This window comes from Pinus tabuliformis, chromosome 1_1 (assembly GCF_031772625.1).
Source record: "Pinus tabuliformis cultivar Carrire ecotype Pingquan chromosome 1_1, CPIR1, whole genome shotgun sequence".
Lineage (NCBI taxonomy): Eukaryota > Viridiplantae > Streptophyta > Pinopsida > Pinales > Pinaceae > Pinus > Pinus tabuliformis.
The window spans coordinates 81,270,668-81,290,328 of record NC_142297.1 but is presented as its reverse complement, the minus strand read 5'-3'; the positions used below and the strand labels follow the sequence as shown (position 1 = coordinate 81,290,328).

General features: G+C 40.2%; 1 protein-coding gene across 1 annotated transcript in view; it reads right to left on the bottom strand.

The window, feature by feature from the left end:
* The window catches only part of LOC149211674 (P-loop containing nucleoside triphosphate hydrolases superfamily protein), a 262,983-nt gene that overhangs the window by 77,832 nt on the left and 165,490 nt on the right, over positions 1-19,661 (bottom strand). The window contains exon 10 of the mRNA XM_089391570.1: positions 4,149-4,253. Coding sequence (XP_089247696.1) covers positions 4,149-4,253 — 105 coding nt within the window. The remainder of the gene's footprint in view (positions 1-4,148; positions 4,254-19,661) is intronic.

Genomic DNA, 19,661 nt, shown 5'->3' with positions numbered 1-19,661 from the left:
AACGAGTTTCCAAGCCGTACAGTGGAGTTTCCTCTTCTAACTTGACTTTTTCTTGTATTTTTTTTTTCACTTCTAATTTTTTATTGGGCAACTAAAATATCTTATGGATGCTTCTAGATGCCTCTCAAGTTATAAAAAAGAGGATGTTTTTGAGTGGGGTAGCCTAATGTTCAAGCCTATGGCCCTAGTGTTGATATGCAGTTCATGGTAATGTTAAATGAATCATTTTCATCCTTTTACTTAAAGTTTTAACATTACCATGAAATGACTCAGGATGTTTGAGAGTGGTTTTGCCCTCATTGGATTTCATATGGAGAAAGTAGAATTTTAGATCTCACTCAAAATCCAGCAGACTTATCTATTTTTCAGGATTTCAGGATTGGGGGGATTGCAATGTTTCCACTGGATTTTTTCATGCACTAGGCTATGGAACTTGTATTTAATCAAGAGAACCAACCCCTCTATGCAGGGGAGACTCCCAATAATCAAGAGCACATAGAGTACTAGGGTATGGAACTTGTATTTAATCAAGAGCACTAAGGTCGTTCAACTATGTAGGAAGAGACTCCCAATCAAGCACGAGACAAGAAATTTGAAATTTCTCGTGGCTGATTTTGGATCTTGCTATTTTCATTATGTGATCATTCATGAGTAAATGTGATGTAAATTTAGAGACTTGTAGTTTACGCATTGACAATTGACAATTTAATCCTAATGAATAAATTAAAATGCATCATATATGCTTTATGATTGCACATTATTTCTTAAATGCCCTAATATATATATATATATATATATATATATTGCGTTTCATTGTTTCCAAAATTTGGAGGGGGCGGGGGGGGTCACGCTTCGTACCCTTGCCCGTTTCGGAAACTCATACCCGTTTCCCTGTTTCGTGCAACTTAGGTTGTTACATAACGTGAAAATCATTCTAAACAAGCAATCTAACTTAAGGCATGTGATATTGTTGTTATTCATTTGGTTTCTCATTGGAAGAGTTTTGGTTTCAAGTTGCAGTTCATAAATTTGGTTGCAAGTCATTTACATTGAATTGAAGTAACTTAACCATTTTCCCTGACTTGAATTGTTATTTGGTCTTGTTTCATACACATTGGTTAATCTAGGTATTGTTTTATTAAGGGATCTTTGCTTGTCTAAACTGTCTAGATAAGTAAAGATAATCTTGAAAACATTTGAATGCCTGTTCATTGTTGCCAGAGCTAACAGATTTGCATTGCAGGTGTGACATCGCTCTTTGAAAGGGTTCTATTACTTATTTGTGGCCTATACATTGATATTTGGAAGATCACATTGATATACCAGCCACTAAGGGGAGGCAGAAAATCTTTAAGCTTCAGTCCTCTCCCAAATATGACTTGTTTGCTGATTGTCATAAAGTATCAGATCTGAATATTAACGTACAGACCCTAATCATAACAAGACTCATAATAATAACGCCCTAAGGACACATAATAACACATAATAATTTCAAAAATAGTCATAAGTGTTTGGCTCTCAGTCCTTGCTAATTTGGTGTCTAATTTTGCATATTAGATAGAGGTCTGATCTTAATTTACAGTTGACCGATCTTAACTCATACAGGTCTGATTTGAGGTCGCAGTGGTGTATCAAGAGTCTAGCATAAGTACCCCTGGCACTTAGAGTGATTATTTTGCATTGGATTTAATTCATTTGCATTTGGTGGTTAATATTGAGGTCTTGTGGACTGTTATGTATTGAATAAGCTACAATTAGTTTATCTCTTCGTTGACAGTGGCTTTTGAAAGTCTGGTGCATATTTTGCAAAGCTAATCATTAGCATTTGGACTGCAGATTGATAGAGGATTGCTATTGCTGTTGAAATTGATAAAGGATAGCCTTTGCATTTCTTACTAACTCCCTCTTTCTCATTTCTTTTTGCATCTCATTGTGCATGGTTAGTTACATCTCTCTTGCATAAGTATTTCTCTTTTGCAAGTTGCATTGCATTGTTTAATATTTTACTGTATCTCACCTAGATAGGCATTGCATTTCATCTTGATCATTGGCAATTGAGATTGTGAGCATTGTTCATAATTGCGAGTTTTACATTGCTGCAATTTAATTTCCTTGCAGTCGCTGTTTAAATTTATTGCTCATCTCTCCACTGTCTATTGGTGCTAACTCATCTTGGCAGCATTTGTTTGTCTGGTAACTTGGAACATTAATCATTGTTGTGCAAGTATTTAATTTAACTTGAGCATCATTGAAGGCACTAGTCTACTTTTGTATCTTTTATCGGCCTCATTGATCTTAATTGCACTTATTTTAACAAAGGTTGCTCATAATTTCTCAGACTTGCTTTGATTAACAACCAAGATACAATAATAATAATTACCTTGCCTTATATCTCCTAGAACTTGCTATTACAGCAAGTTTCCCCTTTCCATCTACTATTAGGGACTACCCCCTTGACTTGGCTAAGAGAGAGTCTAAACAGCATGAGTAGGGATCAGGGTGACAGCCCCTACTCTGAGTGTCGCGCCTTAGGTGTACACTTTAGGCAACAACAATTACCATATATGCAAATCTTCTTAACTGTGTTATTAATCAACTCTTGTATCTTTACAGTTATTAATTATTATTCTCCTTCTAGACAATATGGGCTAGCCCCTTCTCTTGTGAGCACCTATGGTATGTTGTGACTACCACAAGTTACATCATAGTCCCAGCTTGACATTTGCATATATGAATTTGAAATTAAATTAACATTGATGTCCATCAGTGAGTAAACAAATCTCTTTATCTAAAAGGTATACCAATTAATTAAGTGAAGTACATTCAACCCATGAAGAACACATCAATGTAGCATTCACATCATCAGTACAATCTACTGAACTTTTGTGTTCATCGGCATTGTCATATTCATCAACAATGATTGTGTTGTCACAATCTTTGTATTAATTCATTAGATGGAACAAAATCAGTTTACACGTTGACATTTTGGCACAAAGAGAAGCAGTTTCTCCTCACTAGCTATCCCTTAATTGTATAGAAAGCCCCAAGTTAAAAAATAAGATTTTCTAATAGCAACAGATCAAGAGATTATTAAAAAATTCTACTGCACTACTCTGGTAATGATTCTAAAACATGCAAATTTCAAAATCATGACAAATTGGAATATATTTTGGTTCATCAGATGGGATTAAATTGTTGAGAAATCAAGTTGACTATACATTATGATAGATTTTTCTTCTTTGATAATTGTTTGTTAATGTTATTGGCTTATTATTGATGTTTATTACGTTCTCTTCATCAAACAATTACCAAATGTACAAAACATAAAGATCACAAGAAACAACACAATATATAGGCTCCAAGCCATGGCGAAAACCCCACAAGGGGGAACCCCGGAAATATTCTCTTCTTATAGAATAAAATCAAAGTGAGATATCCAAGACCCATGACCATAAAAAGACTCCAATCCTCTAGATGCCAAGTCAAACCCTCCTTCCACACAGCAAATCCATCAACAGCAAAAGACCAGCAACATGTACAGCATTAGGAACAATCTTTCAACAAGAGATGTGTCATGGCAGAACTATCACATATCCAAGCTCAAGAAAACCTTCCTTTACACGTGCAAACTTCAGACTTCGGCCTCCCTTGACTTCGCTCTTCTTCTTGATTTATTTCAGATCAGAACATGTGAATTGCTTGTCCTCAAATGAGCTCAATTCACCCTCTATTTATATTGTCCAGAGGGGCTCGAATAAATGTTTCTTCTGGGGCAAGGCTGACTTGACAGGCAGGGTCAACTTGACATCTTGAGGTGACTTTGACTCAAATTACACCTTTGAAAATTATTATTCTAGGCTATAAATAAGCCTTTGACTTTGACCAATACAAATAATAATAAGCATGAAGAACATGCTAAAATAAAATAACAATTTGACTTGAGCATGAAACCCGTGCTTTGAAAAATAAATATTCCTTTCTCTTCTTTTTGTTTTTATATGAAATATACAATGACACAAGTACAAATGATAATTAGGAAGACCAAACCTAGTTACATTTTTCAACATAAATCTAGCTGCCACCTTCACAGAACACAATTTGTGATAACTATAATATAATCAGCTATAAAACACAGTAGTGTACATTACCTTGGAATTCTTGCGTGAGGTCTCATCTATTTTCCTAGCAATGGACAACCGCTTCTGAATTTCTGGCATATAAGAACTATTTACAGGGAACTCTTGAAAACCATCCTGGATATCATGCAAAAAGTGAAGATTAGAAAAGAAAATCTACTCAGCCACAAGGAAACTCTTTACTAATTAAGAAAAGTCTTCAGGTAGAAATCACATAAGAGAAATTTATCTTATGTGATTTCTACCAATTTCTCTTATGTGATTTCTACCGAAAGAGCCAAAAGACTTTTCTTAATTCATTATGGATCACAGAAGTCTGAATTCAGAAGAAACTCTTTACTTTTAAGCAATACAAACTAATAGAAACAGCCCTTGGCACACTAATGCGGTTGAGGTTTTGCTTAAGATTCAACAATAATTGTAAGTCATAATATACTAAAAAATTCCTGCATTTCGGTTTTTAGAAGGGAGTCTAGAAATGATTAAGAATCTTGATGTTGGGTTGTGTTATATTCTTTCCACGACCAGCCCCCCCACCTTCATTGCACCGATTGCGTAGCAGGGGGGTCACAGGGGGTTTGAGGGGTGCAGATAACCCCACTTTATAGGGTCCGGAGCAGCGCCCCGGAAAATTTTGGTTTTGGACCCTATGTTAGGTTGGGCGCACCCACCTATGGTTTTGTGCATGGTTTTCGCACATGTTTTTGGACACGATGGTTTTCTGTCCATGGTTTTCGACACGATGGTTTCGGTCCATGGTATTGAATGTTTCGGCATGTATAAATATGTATTGTAACATTGAAAGGAAATATAATGAAAAATCAAGCTGGTAGTCCCGGTTTTGGAATCCAGGGGAAAATCTCTGTGTATATGTGTTTTATGTTATGCTCTCGCATTGTTTATTTTCTGTGTTTTAGAATTCGTATACAGGTAATTTCTGTACAGGGTTAAAACCTACATCTTGAAGGGGAAAAGGACTTAAGATTGCTTAAAATCTGGACTGGAGACACTGCAGTATAATAATATAGAATTGTTTGATTGAGAAAATACATGTGAGCACATTCAATACTGATAACACGTAAAAGAACTCATTGATGATATAAAAGTGTGCACAATGCGAGTGTGTTGCTTAAGCCAAGAAAAATCCAATTTATACAAAATTACTTTACACTTTGGAGGGAAACCTATTAGAGAGGAATGCAATTGTTGTGTGTCAATATGGACTTGTTTGATTGAAAATGCTATGGGAGCACATTCAATACTGATAATATGTAGAATTGTAAATGCACTCAATGATTATATATAAATATACACAGCAAACAAATGTGTTTCTCAAGCAAAGAGAAATGAAATTTATACATAATGATAACTCTTTACACTTTGAAGTGTTACCTTTTAGAAAGGAATCAATAACCTTATCACATCCATGACAAGTTGTGACACTTTGTAATAAATATTATCCTTGACTTTCAACTAACTCCACCTTTAAATTTTGATGCCAAAGAATGAAACATAACAAAAAGGAAATAACTTGTTAATTGGGTCTGGCTTGGGCAGTCGAGAGGAGTGTTATCCTTGTTGATTTGGAGTAGCATCGGATGTGCTCTAAGCCTCAAATCTTGCAGGGAGTTTTGGGCACAGGTATTCCAAAGAACCCAAAAATTGTTTTCGGAAATTCCACCCAAAAGTGATTTTATTAAAATAATTAATACTTTTAATGAAGTTCCTAAGTCTAAACTTAGAAAATTAAAAAATTAATGGGTATTAATCTAATCAAGGGTGAAACATCTAGAAAAAGCCACGGATCAAGCCAAAATGATCTGAACCTTTGATTAATATCTAATCTAGGTCGTTGGTTGTCTAGCTGTAAAAATTTTTTGTTTTCCCACCCCGGTTTTCAGTTTCACCTTATTTCTCCCATATAGTTAAATGCCCATTCCCATAGCCATACATTTAACAGACTGAAAAAAAATAAATATTGCTGAAAACACAAATTCTGGAAATTTTTCTGAGTGCTGGAAATTGCAGAAATAAAAAATCAGCAATTAAAAACAGCCATTAAAACACATTTAAACTCAGTGATTTTTGGTCAACTTGACTCTGGAAAAACCCCCTACAACTCTTGGGGAAAACCAGTTTGAGAGCTCTTCTTTATTTCTGGAAAATGCCTTTTTACAGAGAAAATTTTCAGCAAATAAATTTCAGCAAAAACAGAAATTTCCAGCAAGCAAAACTTATCTGTTTTCAGCCCAAACGACAATCTGAAAAATGCTGTAAGAGCTGTACGGACCGTACGGATGTACGGACGTACGGATGTACGGACCGTACGGACTGTGCGGACGGCCGTACGGACTTGTACGGACAGCCCTCGGAAAAAGTGCAGAAAATCGCCTCCTCGATATTCGTGCTAAAAATTAATTTTTCCACTATTTTGCTCACAAAAACTGTCTTTTTCTGCTTGTTCTTTATGCTGTTCGGATTTGCTGAAGTGCTGCCTTGGTGTATGTGCCAAACTGCTGCCTCTTTCTCCTCCTTGTCCAGAAATCTCCCTTGCTCTCTTGCTCTCCTTCTCCCAATCTGCTCATGAAAGAATGAATGATCTTTTTCCTCCTTTTCCTCCCTTAACCCAACCCTAAATGACTTTTGGGTGATCCCTAAATCCAATGGCTGAAATAGATTTAGATCAATGGCTGAGATTAAATGCTCATTTAAATCTCACTTTCTATTTTTTAATTCACCCCACTTTAATAAAGACCCACTTAGTCATTTATTTCCAAAGTCACTTTTCCTTTCTAATTTTTCATTGACTTTATAAAGTCACTTTAAAATTAGACTTAGTAACTTTATCACTTAAAGTCACTTTCAAATTAGATTTAACTTTATAAAAATTATAAAGTTACTTTAGGAGAAAAATTAAATTCTTTTGGACACTTTTCCCTAGGCCAAAGATCAAAGCCTTAGGGAACCACCTGTCCTCCGGTACCAAATTTCAACACTCCCTCTTACCGAGGAAGGTGTTCCTCACCACACCCATCTTGTCTCTGAAGTAGACATGCTTGCCCCGTGGTAAGGCTTTGGTAAGAATATCTGCAACCTGCTCATCAGTGGAAATATACTCAAGCGTCACAGCTCCCTTCTGAACATAGTCTCTGATGAAATGATATCTGATCCCGATATGCTTTGACCTGTCATGAAATACTGGATTCTCCGTGAGTTTAATGCAACTCTGATTATCACAGTAAATCACTGAAGGTCTCAACCGCTGACCAAATAAGCCAAACAACATCTTGCGAAGCCAGATGGCCTCACAACTAGCTAGACTGGCTGCCATATACTCTGCTTCCGCTGAACTCAGTGCTACTGACTGCTGCTTCCGGCTGAACCATGACACTACTGCTGAACCCAACCCAAAACAACACCCTGAAGTGCTCTTCCTATCAGAAGCACAACCTGCCCAATCAGAATCAGTGTATCCTGCCAATCTCACTCCATCTCCCTGCCTGTAGTCCAGACCATAATCCACTGTCCCCTGCAAGTACCGCAAAATGTGTTTTGCAACCACCCAGTGAACCTTCCTAGGCTCACACATAAACTGACTCATCGTGTTGACTGCAAAACAGATATCTGGTCTGGTGTTGACCAAATACATCAAGGAACCAATCAGCTGCCTGTACAATGTGGGATCCACCAACTCGGAATCCGAAGCATGAAGCTTCTTCCAGTTGGTGATCATCGGTGTCGACATGAGTCTACAATCCTCCATGTGGAATCTGCTAAGGATGTCCACAATATACTTCCCCTGCCCCAGGAAGAAATGCCCCTCCTCCTGCCACACCTCCAAACCCAAAAAGTAATGCATCAAGCCAATGTCCTTCATCTCAAACTCCGCCGCAAGATCTCTCTTGCAGTGCTCTATGAGTCTCTCTGCACCTGTAATGATCAAGTCATCCACATACAGCACCAGAATGAGGGGCTCCTCACCAATCACAATAAAGTAAAGGTTCGGATCTGCCTCACTCTTTGTGAAACCCATCCCCTGCAAGTATGCATCTATCCTGGAGTACCAATCTCTTGGAGCTTGCTTCAGGCCATAAAGGGCCTTCTTCAATCTGCACACATGGGACTCCTTCCCATGCACCTCAAAGCCCTGTGGCTGCTCAATGTACACCTCCTCCTGTATGAAGCCATTGAGAAATGCGGTCTTCACATCCATCTGGTGGATCTTCCAACCCATCTCTGCTGCTATCGATATAATGGAGCGGATCGAAGTATATCGAGCCACGGGAGCGAAGGTCTCCTCATAATCAACTCCCTCTACCTGGGAGAACCCTCTAGCCACAAACCTTGCTTTGAATTTCTCAATGCTGCCATCTGCAGCATGCTTTACCTTGTAAAGCCATCTGGAAGTAACCACGGATTTGCCCTCAGGCCTCGGCACCACCTCCCAAACATCATTCTTCATGATAGAAGAATACTCCTCCTGCATGGCCTCTCTCCAGACCTGCTGGCTAGCTGCCTCCTCATAGCTAGAAGGCTCAGAGTCAAGGATGCTGGTAACCATCGCCATATAGCTACAAAATCTCTCAGGTGGTCTACTCTCTCTGACCGGCCTCTTCGGCTCAGCAACAGATGTGGCATCTCTCAAGGTGTCCTGAAGCCACTTGGGCTTCCTCTTCCCTGAGCATGCTTCTCCCATAGGAGAATGAAACTCCTCCTCCTCATCCCCATCAGTAGCCTGAACTCCTGACTGTCTGTCTGCTGTCCTCCTGCCTGCACCTGAACCTATAGAAGCTGAGGTACCGTGTGAACTGTCCATCAGTGGACTCCCTAGTGAACTGCTCTGCATGCTGCCCGGAGCACCACCCCTCTGGCTCGGCGAGCCACTGCTCACTGATGGACCTGACATCCTCATAGATGTACCTCCGGATCCTCCTGATCCCTGCCCACTGGATCCCTGCGACTGACTCAACTGCTGCTGAGGGTCTGGCTGATCCAGATACTCTAACTCCCGTGACCTCCTCAAGGCCCTGTCCTCCTCGAACTTCACATCCCGTCTGACAACAACTTTCCTCTGTGCAGGAATGTAAATCCGAAAGGCCTTTGAGGTCTCACTGTAGCCCACAAAGATACCCTTCTCTGCGGTGGGCTCTAGTTTGGTCCTCTCCTCCTTGGGTATATAGGAGTATGTAATGCATCCAAAGATATGAAGATGACCAAGATCAGGCTTCTTCCCAGAGAAAGCCTCCTCCGGAGTCATGTGCCCCAAGGCACGATGCGGACTCTTGTTCTGCAAGTAAACAGCTGTGTTGCAGGCCTCTGCCCACAAGAACAATGGCAACCCCTGATCATGTAACATGGCTTTGGCAGCCCCTATGATGGATCTGTTCTTCCTCTCCGCAACCCCGTTCTGCTGGGGGTTGTAAGGAACAGTGAACTCCCTCCTAATGCCTGCCTCCGCACAATAGTCAACAAACTCTCCAAGGGTGTACTCTCCTCCATTGTCCGACCTCAGGGACTTGATCTTTCGACCTGTCTGAGTCTCCACAAGAGCTCTGAACTCCTGAAACCGCTTGAAGACCTCACTCTTGGTCTTCAAGAAATAAATCCAGGTCCTCCTGGAGTGATCATCAATGAATAAGACATAGTACTCATATCCACTCAAGGAAACATGAGACATCCGACCGCTCACATCGGAATGAATCAAATCAAGTATCCCCGTCGCTCTGCTGTCACTGCTGGGAAAAGGGGATTTGGCAAACTTGCCGATCGCACAACCTCTGCAAGTATCGAAGTGATCAGTACTGAAATCTGGCACACCTGTGGTGATCTCCCGCAATGTCCTCAAGGCTCCATGATACATGTGTCCCATCCTGCGGTGCCAAATCTCACACAGCTCAGAACTGCTAGCTCTGTTGTCGGTACTACAGCTCAATGCCAAAGGGGGCTGGAATGCAAACTTGTACACCTTTGCATGGCGTACACCTATCACTCTAGCTGAATCAGCTGGAGAGCCCCTGGGATACATCAACACCTGTCCTTCCCTGAACAGTACCTCATATCCTCTGTCCTCCAAAGCTGAGACGGATATGAGGTTCTTCCTCATCCCTGGCACATAAAGAACCTCTGACACCTTCAAGGGAGGTTTGGACTCCCTCTGAAATGTCACTGTCCCCACCCCGACTGCTCTAACAACTCTGTCATCACCGAGTACTACCTCAATATCAGTGCCACTCTCTGAAAGCTCTGAGAAGTACTCCCGGACTCCTGTCATGTGACGTGAAGCCCCACTGTCCACATACCAGATACCTGTAGATGCTCCGCTAATCGAGGGAAAAGCATGCTCCCTCTGAACCTGTGTGGCAGGTGATCCTGCACTAGAGGACTCACATGTAGTGAACGCAAACTCCCGGTCAAAACGACCTGCAAAGTCCTCAATCTCAGCTGAAGCTGCCACATCCTGGTTCTTCCCCTTCTTCTTCTTCTTCTCCGGACACACAACTGCATAGTGTCCCATCTTCTGACAATTCCAACACTTCACTTTGGAATAGTCCTTTTGTGAGTTACCCTGTTTACCTTTACCTTTGCCTTTGCCTCCACCACCGCTTGTGGAAGCCTGCTTCTTCCCTTTGCCTTTCTTGCCTCCTGCCACCAGTGCTACGTCCTCATCCTGCTCAACTGGCTTGGCTGCCCCAAGCTGTCCTTTCCTGATCTCTGTCTGAATACAATCATCCCAAAACCTCTCCCATGTGGGAAGGGTCTCACGTGCACAAACCCCATCAGCAAAGTTCAACCATGAACGGGGGAGGCCATTCACTGCAATACGCACCAACTCAGTGGATGGAATGGCCTCTCCAATCGCTGCCAACTCATCTCTCACATTGGTAATCTTTGTGAGATATCCAGCTGCACTATCATTCCCCATCTTAATGTTCTTCAGCTTCTCCTTCAGGACCATCTTCCGGTTCTCATTGGTACTCTGGTAGAGATTGGACAATGCTGTCCACATCTCATGGGCATTGCTCTTTCCTCTCACATGAGGAATGCAATGGTCTTTGATTCCGTCTAGAATCAGCCTTTTACCCTTGTTGTTCTTTCTATTATAAGCTGCCAACTGAGTAGCATCAGTAGGCACAACAACAGGGTGCTGTGCTGTATGCACCATGATATCCCAGACTTCTGCCTCCTCAAAGATACTCTGCATTCTCTCCTTCCAAACGCTGTAATTTGTATGCCCATCCAACCTATCCTCCACCCTCAATCCCAATGACATCTTGCTGTCCTAAAACTGAAAAATAGCACTGCTGTGGTAAAGATAAACCTGCTGTTTATGAAAAATCAGCTTGCTGGAATTTTCTGAGTGAAAAAATCAGCAGCTGTATTTTTTTTTCTTTTGCTGTCCCAAACTGCCCTTCAGCACTCAAGCTCTGATACCATGTAAAAAAAATTTGTTTTCCCACCCCGGTTTTCAGTTTCACCTTATTTCTCCCATATAGTTAAATGCCCATTCCCATAGCCATACATTTAACAGACTGAAAAAAAATAAATATTGCTGAAAACACAAATTCTGGAAATTTTTCTGAGTGCTGGAAATTGCAGAAATAAAAAATCAGCAATTAAAAACAGCCATTAAAACACATTTAAACTCAGTGATTTTTGGTCAACTTGACCCTGGAAAAACCCCCTACAACTCTTGGGGAAAACCAGTTTAAGAGCTCTTCTTTATTTCTGGAAAATGCCTTTTTACAGAGAAAATTTTCAGCAAATAAATTTCAGCAAAAACAGAAATTTCCAGCAAGCAAAACTTATCTGTTTTCAGCCCAAACGACAATCTGAAAAATGCTGTAAGAGCTGTACGGACCGTACGGATGTACGGACTGTACGGACGTACGGATGTACGGACCGTACGGACTGTGCGGACTGTGCGGACGGCCGTACGGACTTGTACAGACAGCCCTCGGAAAAAGTGCAGAAAATCGCCTCCTCAATATTCGTGCTGAAAATTAATTTTTCCACTATTTTGCTCACAAAAACTGTCTTTTTCTGCTTGTTCTTTATGCTGTTCGGATTTGCTGAAGTGCTGCCTTGGTGTATGTGCCAAACTGCTGCCTCTTTCTCCTCCTTGTCCAGAAATCTCCCTTGCTCTCTTGCTCTCCTTCTCCCAATCTGCTCATGAAAGAATGAATGATCTTTTTCCTCCTTTTCCTCCCTTAACCCAACCCTAAATGACTTTTGGGTGATCCCTAAATCCAATGGCTGAAATAGATTTAGATCAATGGCTGAGATTAAATGCTCATTTAAATCTCACTTTCTATTTTTTAATTCACCCCACTTTAATAAAGACCCACTTAGTCATTTATTTCCAAAGTCACTTTTCCTTTCTAATTTTTCATTGACTTTATAAAGTCACTTTAAAATTAGACTTAGTAACTTTATCACTTAAAGTCACTTTCAAATTAGATTTAACTTTATAAAAATTATAAAGTTACTTTAGGAGAAAAATTAAATTCTTTTGGACACTTTTCCCTAGGCCAAAGATCAAAGCGTTAGGGAACCACCTGTCCTCCGGTACCAAATTTCAACACTAGTGGCTTGACGGTTATTTGGAAAATACACCGAGAGATCAAGAAATCAATTTTCTGAAGTGAAAAGTTCTCAGGAGAAAATCGATTGAGGAGATATCTTGCCGTAGAGGGGCAGGGATAGTAGGGTTAGAGGATCTTCTCCAGAACCCCGAATACTCAGTAGAGAGGTAGAGATACACTAGTGGAGGCAGCACAGACCCAGGGAGGACTGACACTAGGCCAGGAGAGCCCACGCAGTGCTTGGTGCAGTGCCAGAAGAGCTAGGGCAGAGGAAGAGTTGTCCTCTTGCAAAAATTCGAAACTTGTCGAGGAGCAGCCGGATCAGCCAGGAAGGTTGACGTCGGAGCTCCAGGAGGCAGTGAGACCCAACACAACGCTGACATAGAGCCTCAGAGAGCTCCACGTAGGCCCACGCAATTACTAGGAAGGGGCAGTGCAGTTGCAGCCAAGGATAGTCATTTCAATTACCGGATCAGAGGGATTTGCCAGGTCAAGTGAGGTAATCTCACTAAGTTTTTTGCCAATGTCTTTTTCTATGTAACTAGATTGTCGGAAGGGCATCCAGAGTTGTATTCAGAACCACTGCTTAATAATAATAAACCCTCAAAACTGCTACATCAATTTTCCTGCATTGGGTTTTTCCGGGGACTTTTGTCCAAAAATAACTGTGTCTTATGTGTTTCTATTTTCCTTGCTCAATTTCTATGTTTCAGAATCATATTTAATTGGTGTAGGTTGTTTCAATAATCTGCTTCGATATTTCATGAAGAAATTTTAAACAACTTTGTAACATAATTGTTATGAATATAATTCATAACAAAATAAATAAATATAAATAATATAAATACTAAGTAATTAATTAGTGATTATGTTAAGAAGACATTAGTTAAGTGAAAAGGCATGTCTAAAAGACATGCCCAGTCATGAAAGGACACCTGCTTAGGTATATATATGCGGGTCCTCATTGTAACATTCATCACTTATACATTTTATATATATTAATAAATTATTATTATTAAATACCTCTTGTGTATTTTTACATTCAAATCTCCAAGCTATCAATTTTCTTACTTCAATAATTTACAATCTAGGAGAAGTAGATTCAGTTGGTTGCAATAGGATTCCTGAAACTATTAGATCTAGGAATTTTCACATGGTATCGGAGTTGTTGATGTGAATCAGGAAGAGCACATCTAGCATTGAAGCAAGGGCCAACTTGCTGCAGCAAGCAGCAATTCGAATCCCCCAAGGCATAGCGCAGTTCTAGCCAGGAGTGTTATATTTTCGTGAGTGTCTCTCTCTGAGTGAGCCAATAGAGAGGTAAGACTACCGGATCGAGAATTTGCCGAAGCAGAGGGAGCTACGTCGAGCCACACAGAGCTAGAGGAATGCAGTTTCTGCAAGCTGAGTGTTGGGCAGAAAAGTTATCAAAAGGAAGAAGTAGATCACATAGTGAGCGAATACTTCCTCAATGATTTCTTGCCGAGGAAATTAGTATTTCTCATTTATTCAGCAACAGAGGATCAGCAGCTTACCAACTCCATCAAGGAGTGCATAAAGCAGCCTAGGAGCTATGCAGTAGGGAGAAAGAGGGAGTTGTTCGACAGTTTTTAGAGGATATGGAAACCAGTGGCTTGAGGGATTAGGACAGTTTGGGCGGGGCTTCCAACTATTGTTAGGATATTCCGACACAAGAAATAATTAAGTACAAATTGGTCTAGTGTAGAGTTAGGTAAAGTGTGTTTCTTTAGTATGTACTTTTTTTAACTTACAATCTGACGGTCACAATATGTTCTAGACATGAAGTGATCCGAACGGTTCATCTCTCCTCGGTATTACCGACATTGATCCGTGGCTTAACACCCAATTGGTCGATGATCTCTATTTAAAGAGCATGGAGGGTCATTTGTTAGGTGATCGTTCATGAGAGAAGCTTATGTAAATTTTCTTTCTTTTACATTAATAAATTACCTGAAGTGGCCGCGTTGGCTCGGGTCGTGGGTTGTTTCCCTCTTTGAGGGTTTTAACCACGTCAAGAATAATGGTGTACCAATCTGTGATCTGTTTGTGAGCGGTGTCTTTTGGTGTTCTATCTACGGAACTTACCCTATAAATTCCCACATGGTATCAGAGCTATTCGAGGGCTGCATCCGTTGGTGATCCAAATCCGAAGTCGATACAACTGCATCCGACTATCGTTTCGTATATCTATTGTTTATGACCACTTTCGGGCCGAGAGAACTGCTCTATTGTGTTAGGAGCATCTGTTCCAGTGACGAACCCCTTTGGTTTCATGCAAAAAAGTTTCCGGTAGCCCTAGCTACATCATTTTTAAGATCTGGAGGTATACAGTCTTTATGTGCAGTTATAGTTATTTATCTCTCTATTTATTTTGGTTTATAGTCCTCTATATTGTTTTTATTACCGGATCTATACATTTCATTTCTATGTATGCTCTTTGTCACGCGACCCTATGCGATCCGGGCAAATCAAAAATAGAAAGAAAAGATTTTTCTCATGTGTATGCCATTTTCCGTTGCGCCTTAGTGTCATCTCGAAAACCAAAAACATTGAGGAAAATATATAGTTTCCGGCCAAATATAACTTTAAGCTGCAAGGCTTGGATTACTTTTGCGTGTTCGTTTTGGTTTGTGTGGTTGTTATTTTGTTTTGTAGGCAAAAAGGGGTTTTTCAAGTAAGCACGCACTTTAAAGTTTCATTGAGCTAAAAAAACTCCTTTCCAAAAAATTAGTAGCATTTTAAACTAGCTCACTTGGTCCAAAGTTACTTTATGAGAATAGATGTCTTGGGTTCAAGTATTTCTTTTTGTTGAGTTACTTTTTCAAAAAGCACATGTAACTTATGTTTTAAAGTTACTTTATGTAAAAGTGTTCTCACCCATTATAAAAAGTGAGTCACTTATAATTCTAAAGTCACTTTATCTTTTATTTAAGTTACAATTTAGTGAATAGTTCATAAAGTGCCATTGTAAAAGTGACTTTCACTTATTTAGAAAAGTGGGTCACATAAAGTGATCTTTTTTTTTGAAGTGAGCTAATTAGATAAAGTTTGGAAATGGGGTGATTTTTTTTTTGTAAATATAACATTATCATTCACTTTCCGACATTCACGTAGTTCGTCGGCATCTTTAACAACTTTTCTTCAAAAAACCATAACTTCTTCATCGGACGCTGTTTTCAGAGCCGCTTTTTTAAGCGGCCTAATTTTTTCAGATCTTTCCATTGGAACACTTAGTTTCAACATCTACAGCTTCAATTTCTTTTAAAATGGAAATTCCATGCCTAATTATTCCTGACAGCATCAACTACTTCCAATGGCTATTCTACATTGTGGATTACTTAGAAGTAAATGTCTTTATAGAATAGCCTCAGGCCAAGAGTCTAAACCTAAAGATGAAGATAAGCAAGCCAAATGGGAAAATAAACAAGATCAAGCACGTGGGTTGATAGAGATGTCTATTTCTCTAAACCTTAGATTCCATATCGCAGAAATTGATACACTTGATGAAGCAATTAAACAACTCAATAAAGTTTTTGGAATTAAAAATTAAATTAGAGTCCATCAACTCGAAAATGAGTTTCTTACATTGGACTCCAATAATTTTTCTTCCATTGAAGATTTTTTGTCCAAGTTCAAGACCCTTAGACTTCTCTTAGAAGGTGTTAAGGTTAAGAAAGAAGATGGTAGCCTTATCTATTTCATTCTTACCAAGTTAGGACGAGCCTACTCTGTGTTTGTTTCCACCATCCATTCTACTAGAGAGGCCTTTATTTCTCAAGGACAAGACTACAAGTCCCCCTCTTTTGATGCCTTTTGTGATTCTTTAATAAGAGAACAAGAAAAACTCTTACATCTTGGTCTTCTTAATACTTGAAACTCTTCTAAGAAAGCCTTAACAACCCAACAGCAATTAAGTTCAAAGAATCCTAAGAAGCAGCAGCGTAAAAGGAATGATCCTAAACCAAACAAGGGTCCTAAGCCATTTCAATCTCAAAATGAAAAATCAACTCCACAAAATGATAAGGCAACTAAAAATAAAGGAAAGAATATTGATAGACATTGCAACTTTTATAATCTTGATGGCCACTTAGAATCCAAATGCTTTAAAAAGATGGAAGGCTTGGAAGCAGCAATGAAGTAGCATAACATCCATTTAGAGCACTCTTCAAATTCAACTTCATCTTCAGGAATAGCACTTCTTGCATGTGGTTGTCAAGCATCTCGATCTGATTATGCACTAAATGTATCTTCTTCTTCTCATTCTCATGAGTGGCTCATTAATTTTGGAGCTTCTTATCACATGGCCAAAAACAAAGCCATGTTTTCTTCTTTAAATGAGTGTAACACCAAAAATATATATTGGTGATGATAGATCACTTAGTATTGTAGGGATTGGAACTATTCATCTAGGCAATGATCAATTTAATGATGTATTATGAGTTCGTACCTTATCCTGCAACCTTCTATTTGCATATTAGATTACTCATTCAGGTGAAGGTAAAACTGTTGAATTTTCAGCTCATGATGTTGTAATTAAGGACCTAAGAGATCCTTGACAGATTTTAGATACTGGCATTGCTGATGATTCTACAAGGTTGTATAAGTTTAACAACTTTGGGTCATCAACTCTTCCCTCATTATTTGTTGCTCATAATGATTAAGTGAGCAAACTTTGGCATAAGCGATTTGGTCATTTAAAATATCGCTCTGTCCAAAATCTATGTAAAGAAAATACGGTGACAGGTCTTCCTATCGTATCTTGCAGAAATGGTGTTTGTTCCAGATGTGTACTCGGAAAACATCATCGGGATAGTTTTGAAAAACGTGCCTCTTGGCACGCCTCAGCCCCTTTACAATTTGTGCATAGTGATTTATGTGGTCCACTTCCAGTTGTTTCATTCTCTGGCTACAAGTATTTCTTAACTTCCATTGATGATTTCTCCAGTTGTTTCATTCTCTGGCTACAAGTATTTCTTAACTTCCATTGATGATTTCTCCAGATGCACTTGGGTATACTTCTTAAAACTGAAGAGTGAAGTCTTTAACATGTTCTTGGCCTTTAAGGCCTTTGTTAAGAAACAATCTGGACATCAAATTCTTAAGCTAAGATCTCATAATGGCAGAGAATATGTTAACAACAAATTCATCAACTTTTGCACTGAGCATGGAATTCAATTGCAACATATTGTTCCATATACTCCACAGCAAAATGGTGTCGTTGAAAGGAAGAATCGCACCTTAAAGTAAATGGCTAATTGTATGCTTCAATCTAAAGGACTTGGTCTTAATTTTTGGGCAAAAGCAATTAACTATGAAAATTACATATTATATCACACTCCTACTAAGGTTTTAAATAATATCACTCCAGGGTTCAAAAGCAACAAGAAAAAAATTTCCACGCGTCGCTACTACCTTTGCGAGTGCCCCCCTGCGAATCCTCCTCACAGCCATGGCTTCAGAAGGAGGCTTTGAGCCTCCTTCCTCCCTCCCTCCTGAACTCCTGGCCTTCAAGCAGCTGGTGGGCGACTGCAGCAAGCGCCCAATTTCAGCCTCCCAGCAGAAGTTCGTCAAGAAGATGGAAGCAATCCCGACCGTCACTCTTCCAGCTGAAGAACCCTGTCGTGTTGCCCTGAATATCACAGAAAGAGGACTCATCGGCAAGTTCACTGGGTTATGGCCATCACCAAGAGCCATCGAATCGTGGATGCAACGCAACTGGAAACTGTTGGTTTCAGAAGGAATAAAATGCCCACTTCGTCGGTAAGGGTTATTTCGTTTTGCATTGAAGATAGGAACCTCATCTTTAGAAACGGACCATACTTCATGGGTCCCCAGTGTCTGTACCTGAACAAATGGACACCGGACTTTGATCCAACCCAAGATGTGCCCTCGGCTGTCGCTGTCTGGGTGTGTCTCCCTCATTTACCCTTGCACTGTTGGACTCCGAAGACTTTAGAAACCATCAAAAACACCCTTTGAAAATATATTGACAGCGCAGACAGGAAGGGACAATACTCCTGTGCCATAATTTGTGTCGAGGTTGATCTAGAAGTTGGGCTTCCAGAAGCCATAAAACTAATAGTGGTAGAATGGTCTCACGTGCAAGAACTGGATTACGAGCAACTGCCTTTCAAGTGCAAGCATTGCCATGGATATGGGCACTTTGCAAGAAACTGTAAAAATAAAATTGAGAAAGGAGCAGAGAAAATGAAGGAGATCAATGGACAACGATGCAGAAGATGGCCTCATCAAAGCAGCACAGCAAACCGAGAGGGAAAGGGGCTCAAGCGGGACCCATTGTGCCATCCACAGAGCTACAGCCGGAAGGGGCAGTACCCCTAGAACAGATCTTCCCTCAAATTCCTTCGCAGCTCTCAGCACACAGGAAGAATCCCCTGTTATAGCAAGTGACGCAGAACAGCAGGCCAATCCCCCATTAATCGAGGAAGGAAACGCAGGGGTTTCCCCTGCCCAAACCGACTCCCCAGAAAGAGACTCTTCGCCATCCTCTTATGCAGACATGACAAGAAAGAAGCCCTCAGAATTGACAGGCTCATTGGAAGAGGAGACATTTATAAGGCCCTCGAAGCGGGCAAGGAGGAAATCCCTCAAGGAAGCAAGAGAGGAAGAAGCAGAGAGGCAAAAAATGCAAGGAAGTCAGTCCACTCTAGAAATGTCCATAAGTCGAAATACCAGAGCATGGCCACCAAAGGGAGGCCTCTCCTCCACTACCCCAAATAAATAATGTGTATAGTCTCTTGGAACTGTAGAGGCTTGGGGAACCCCATGAAGGCTGCAATTGTTAAAGATCTCATGAAAATAGAAACCCCAGAGATCCTCATGCTCCAAGAGACAAAAATTGAAGGGGAAGCCCTTCTAGAGTTAAGAAAAACGAACTGGAAGACCAAAGTTGGGATGGCTA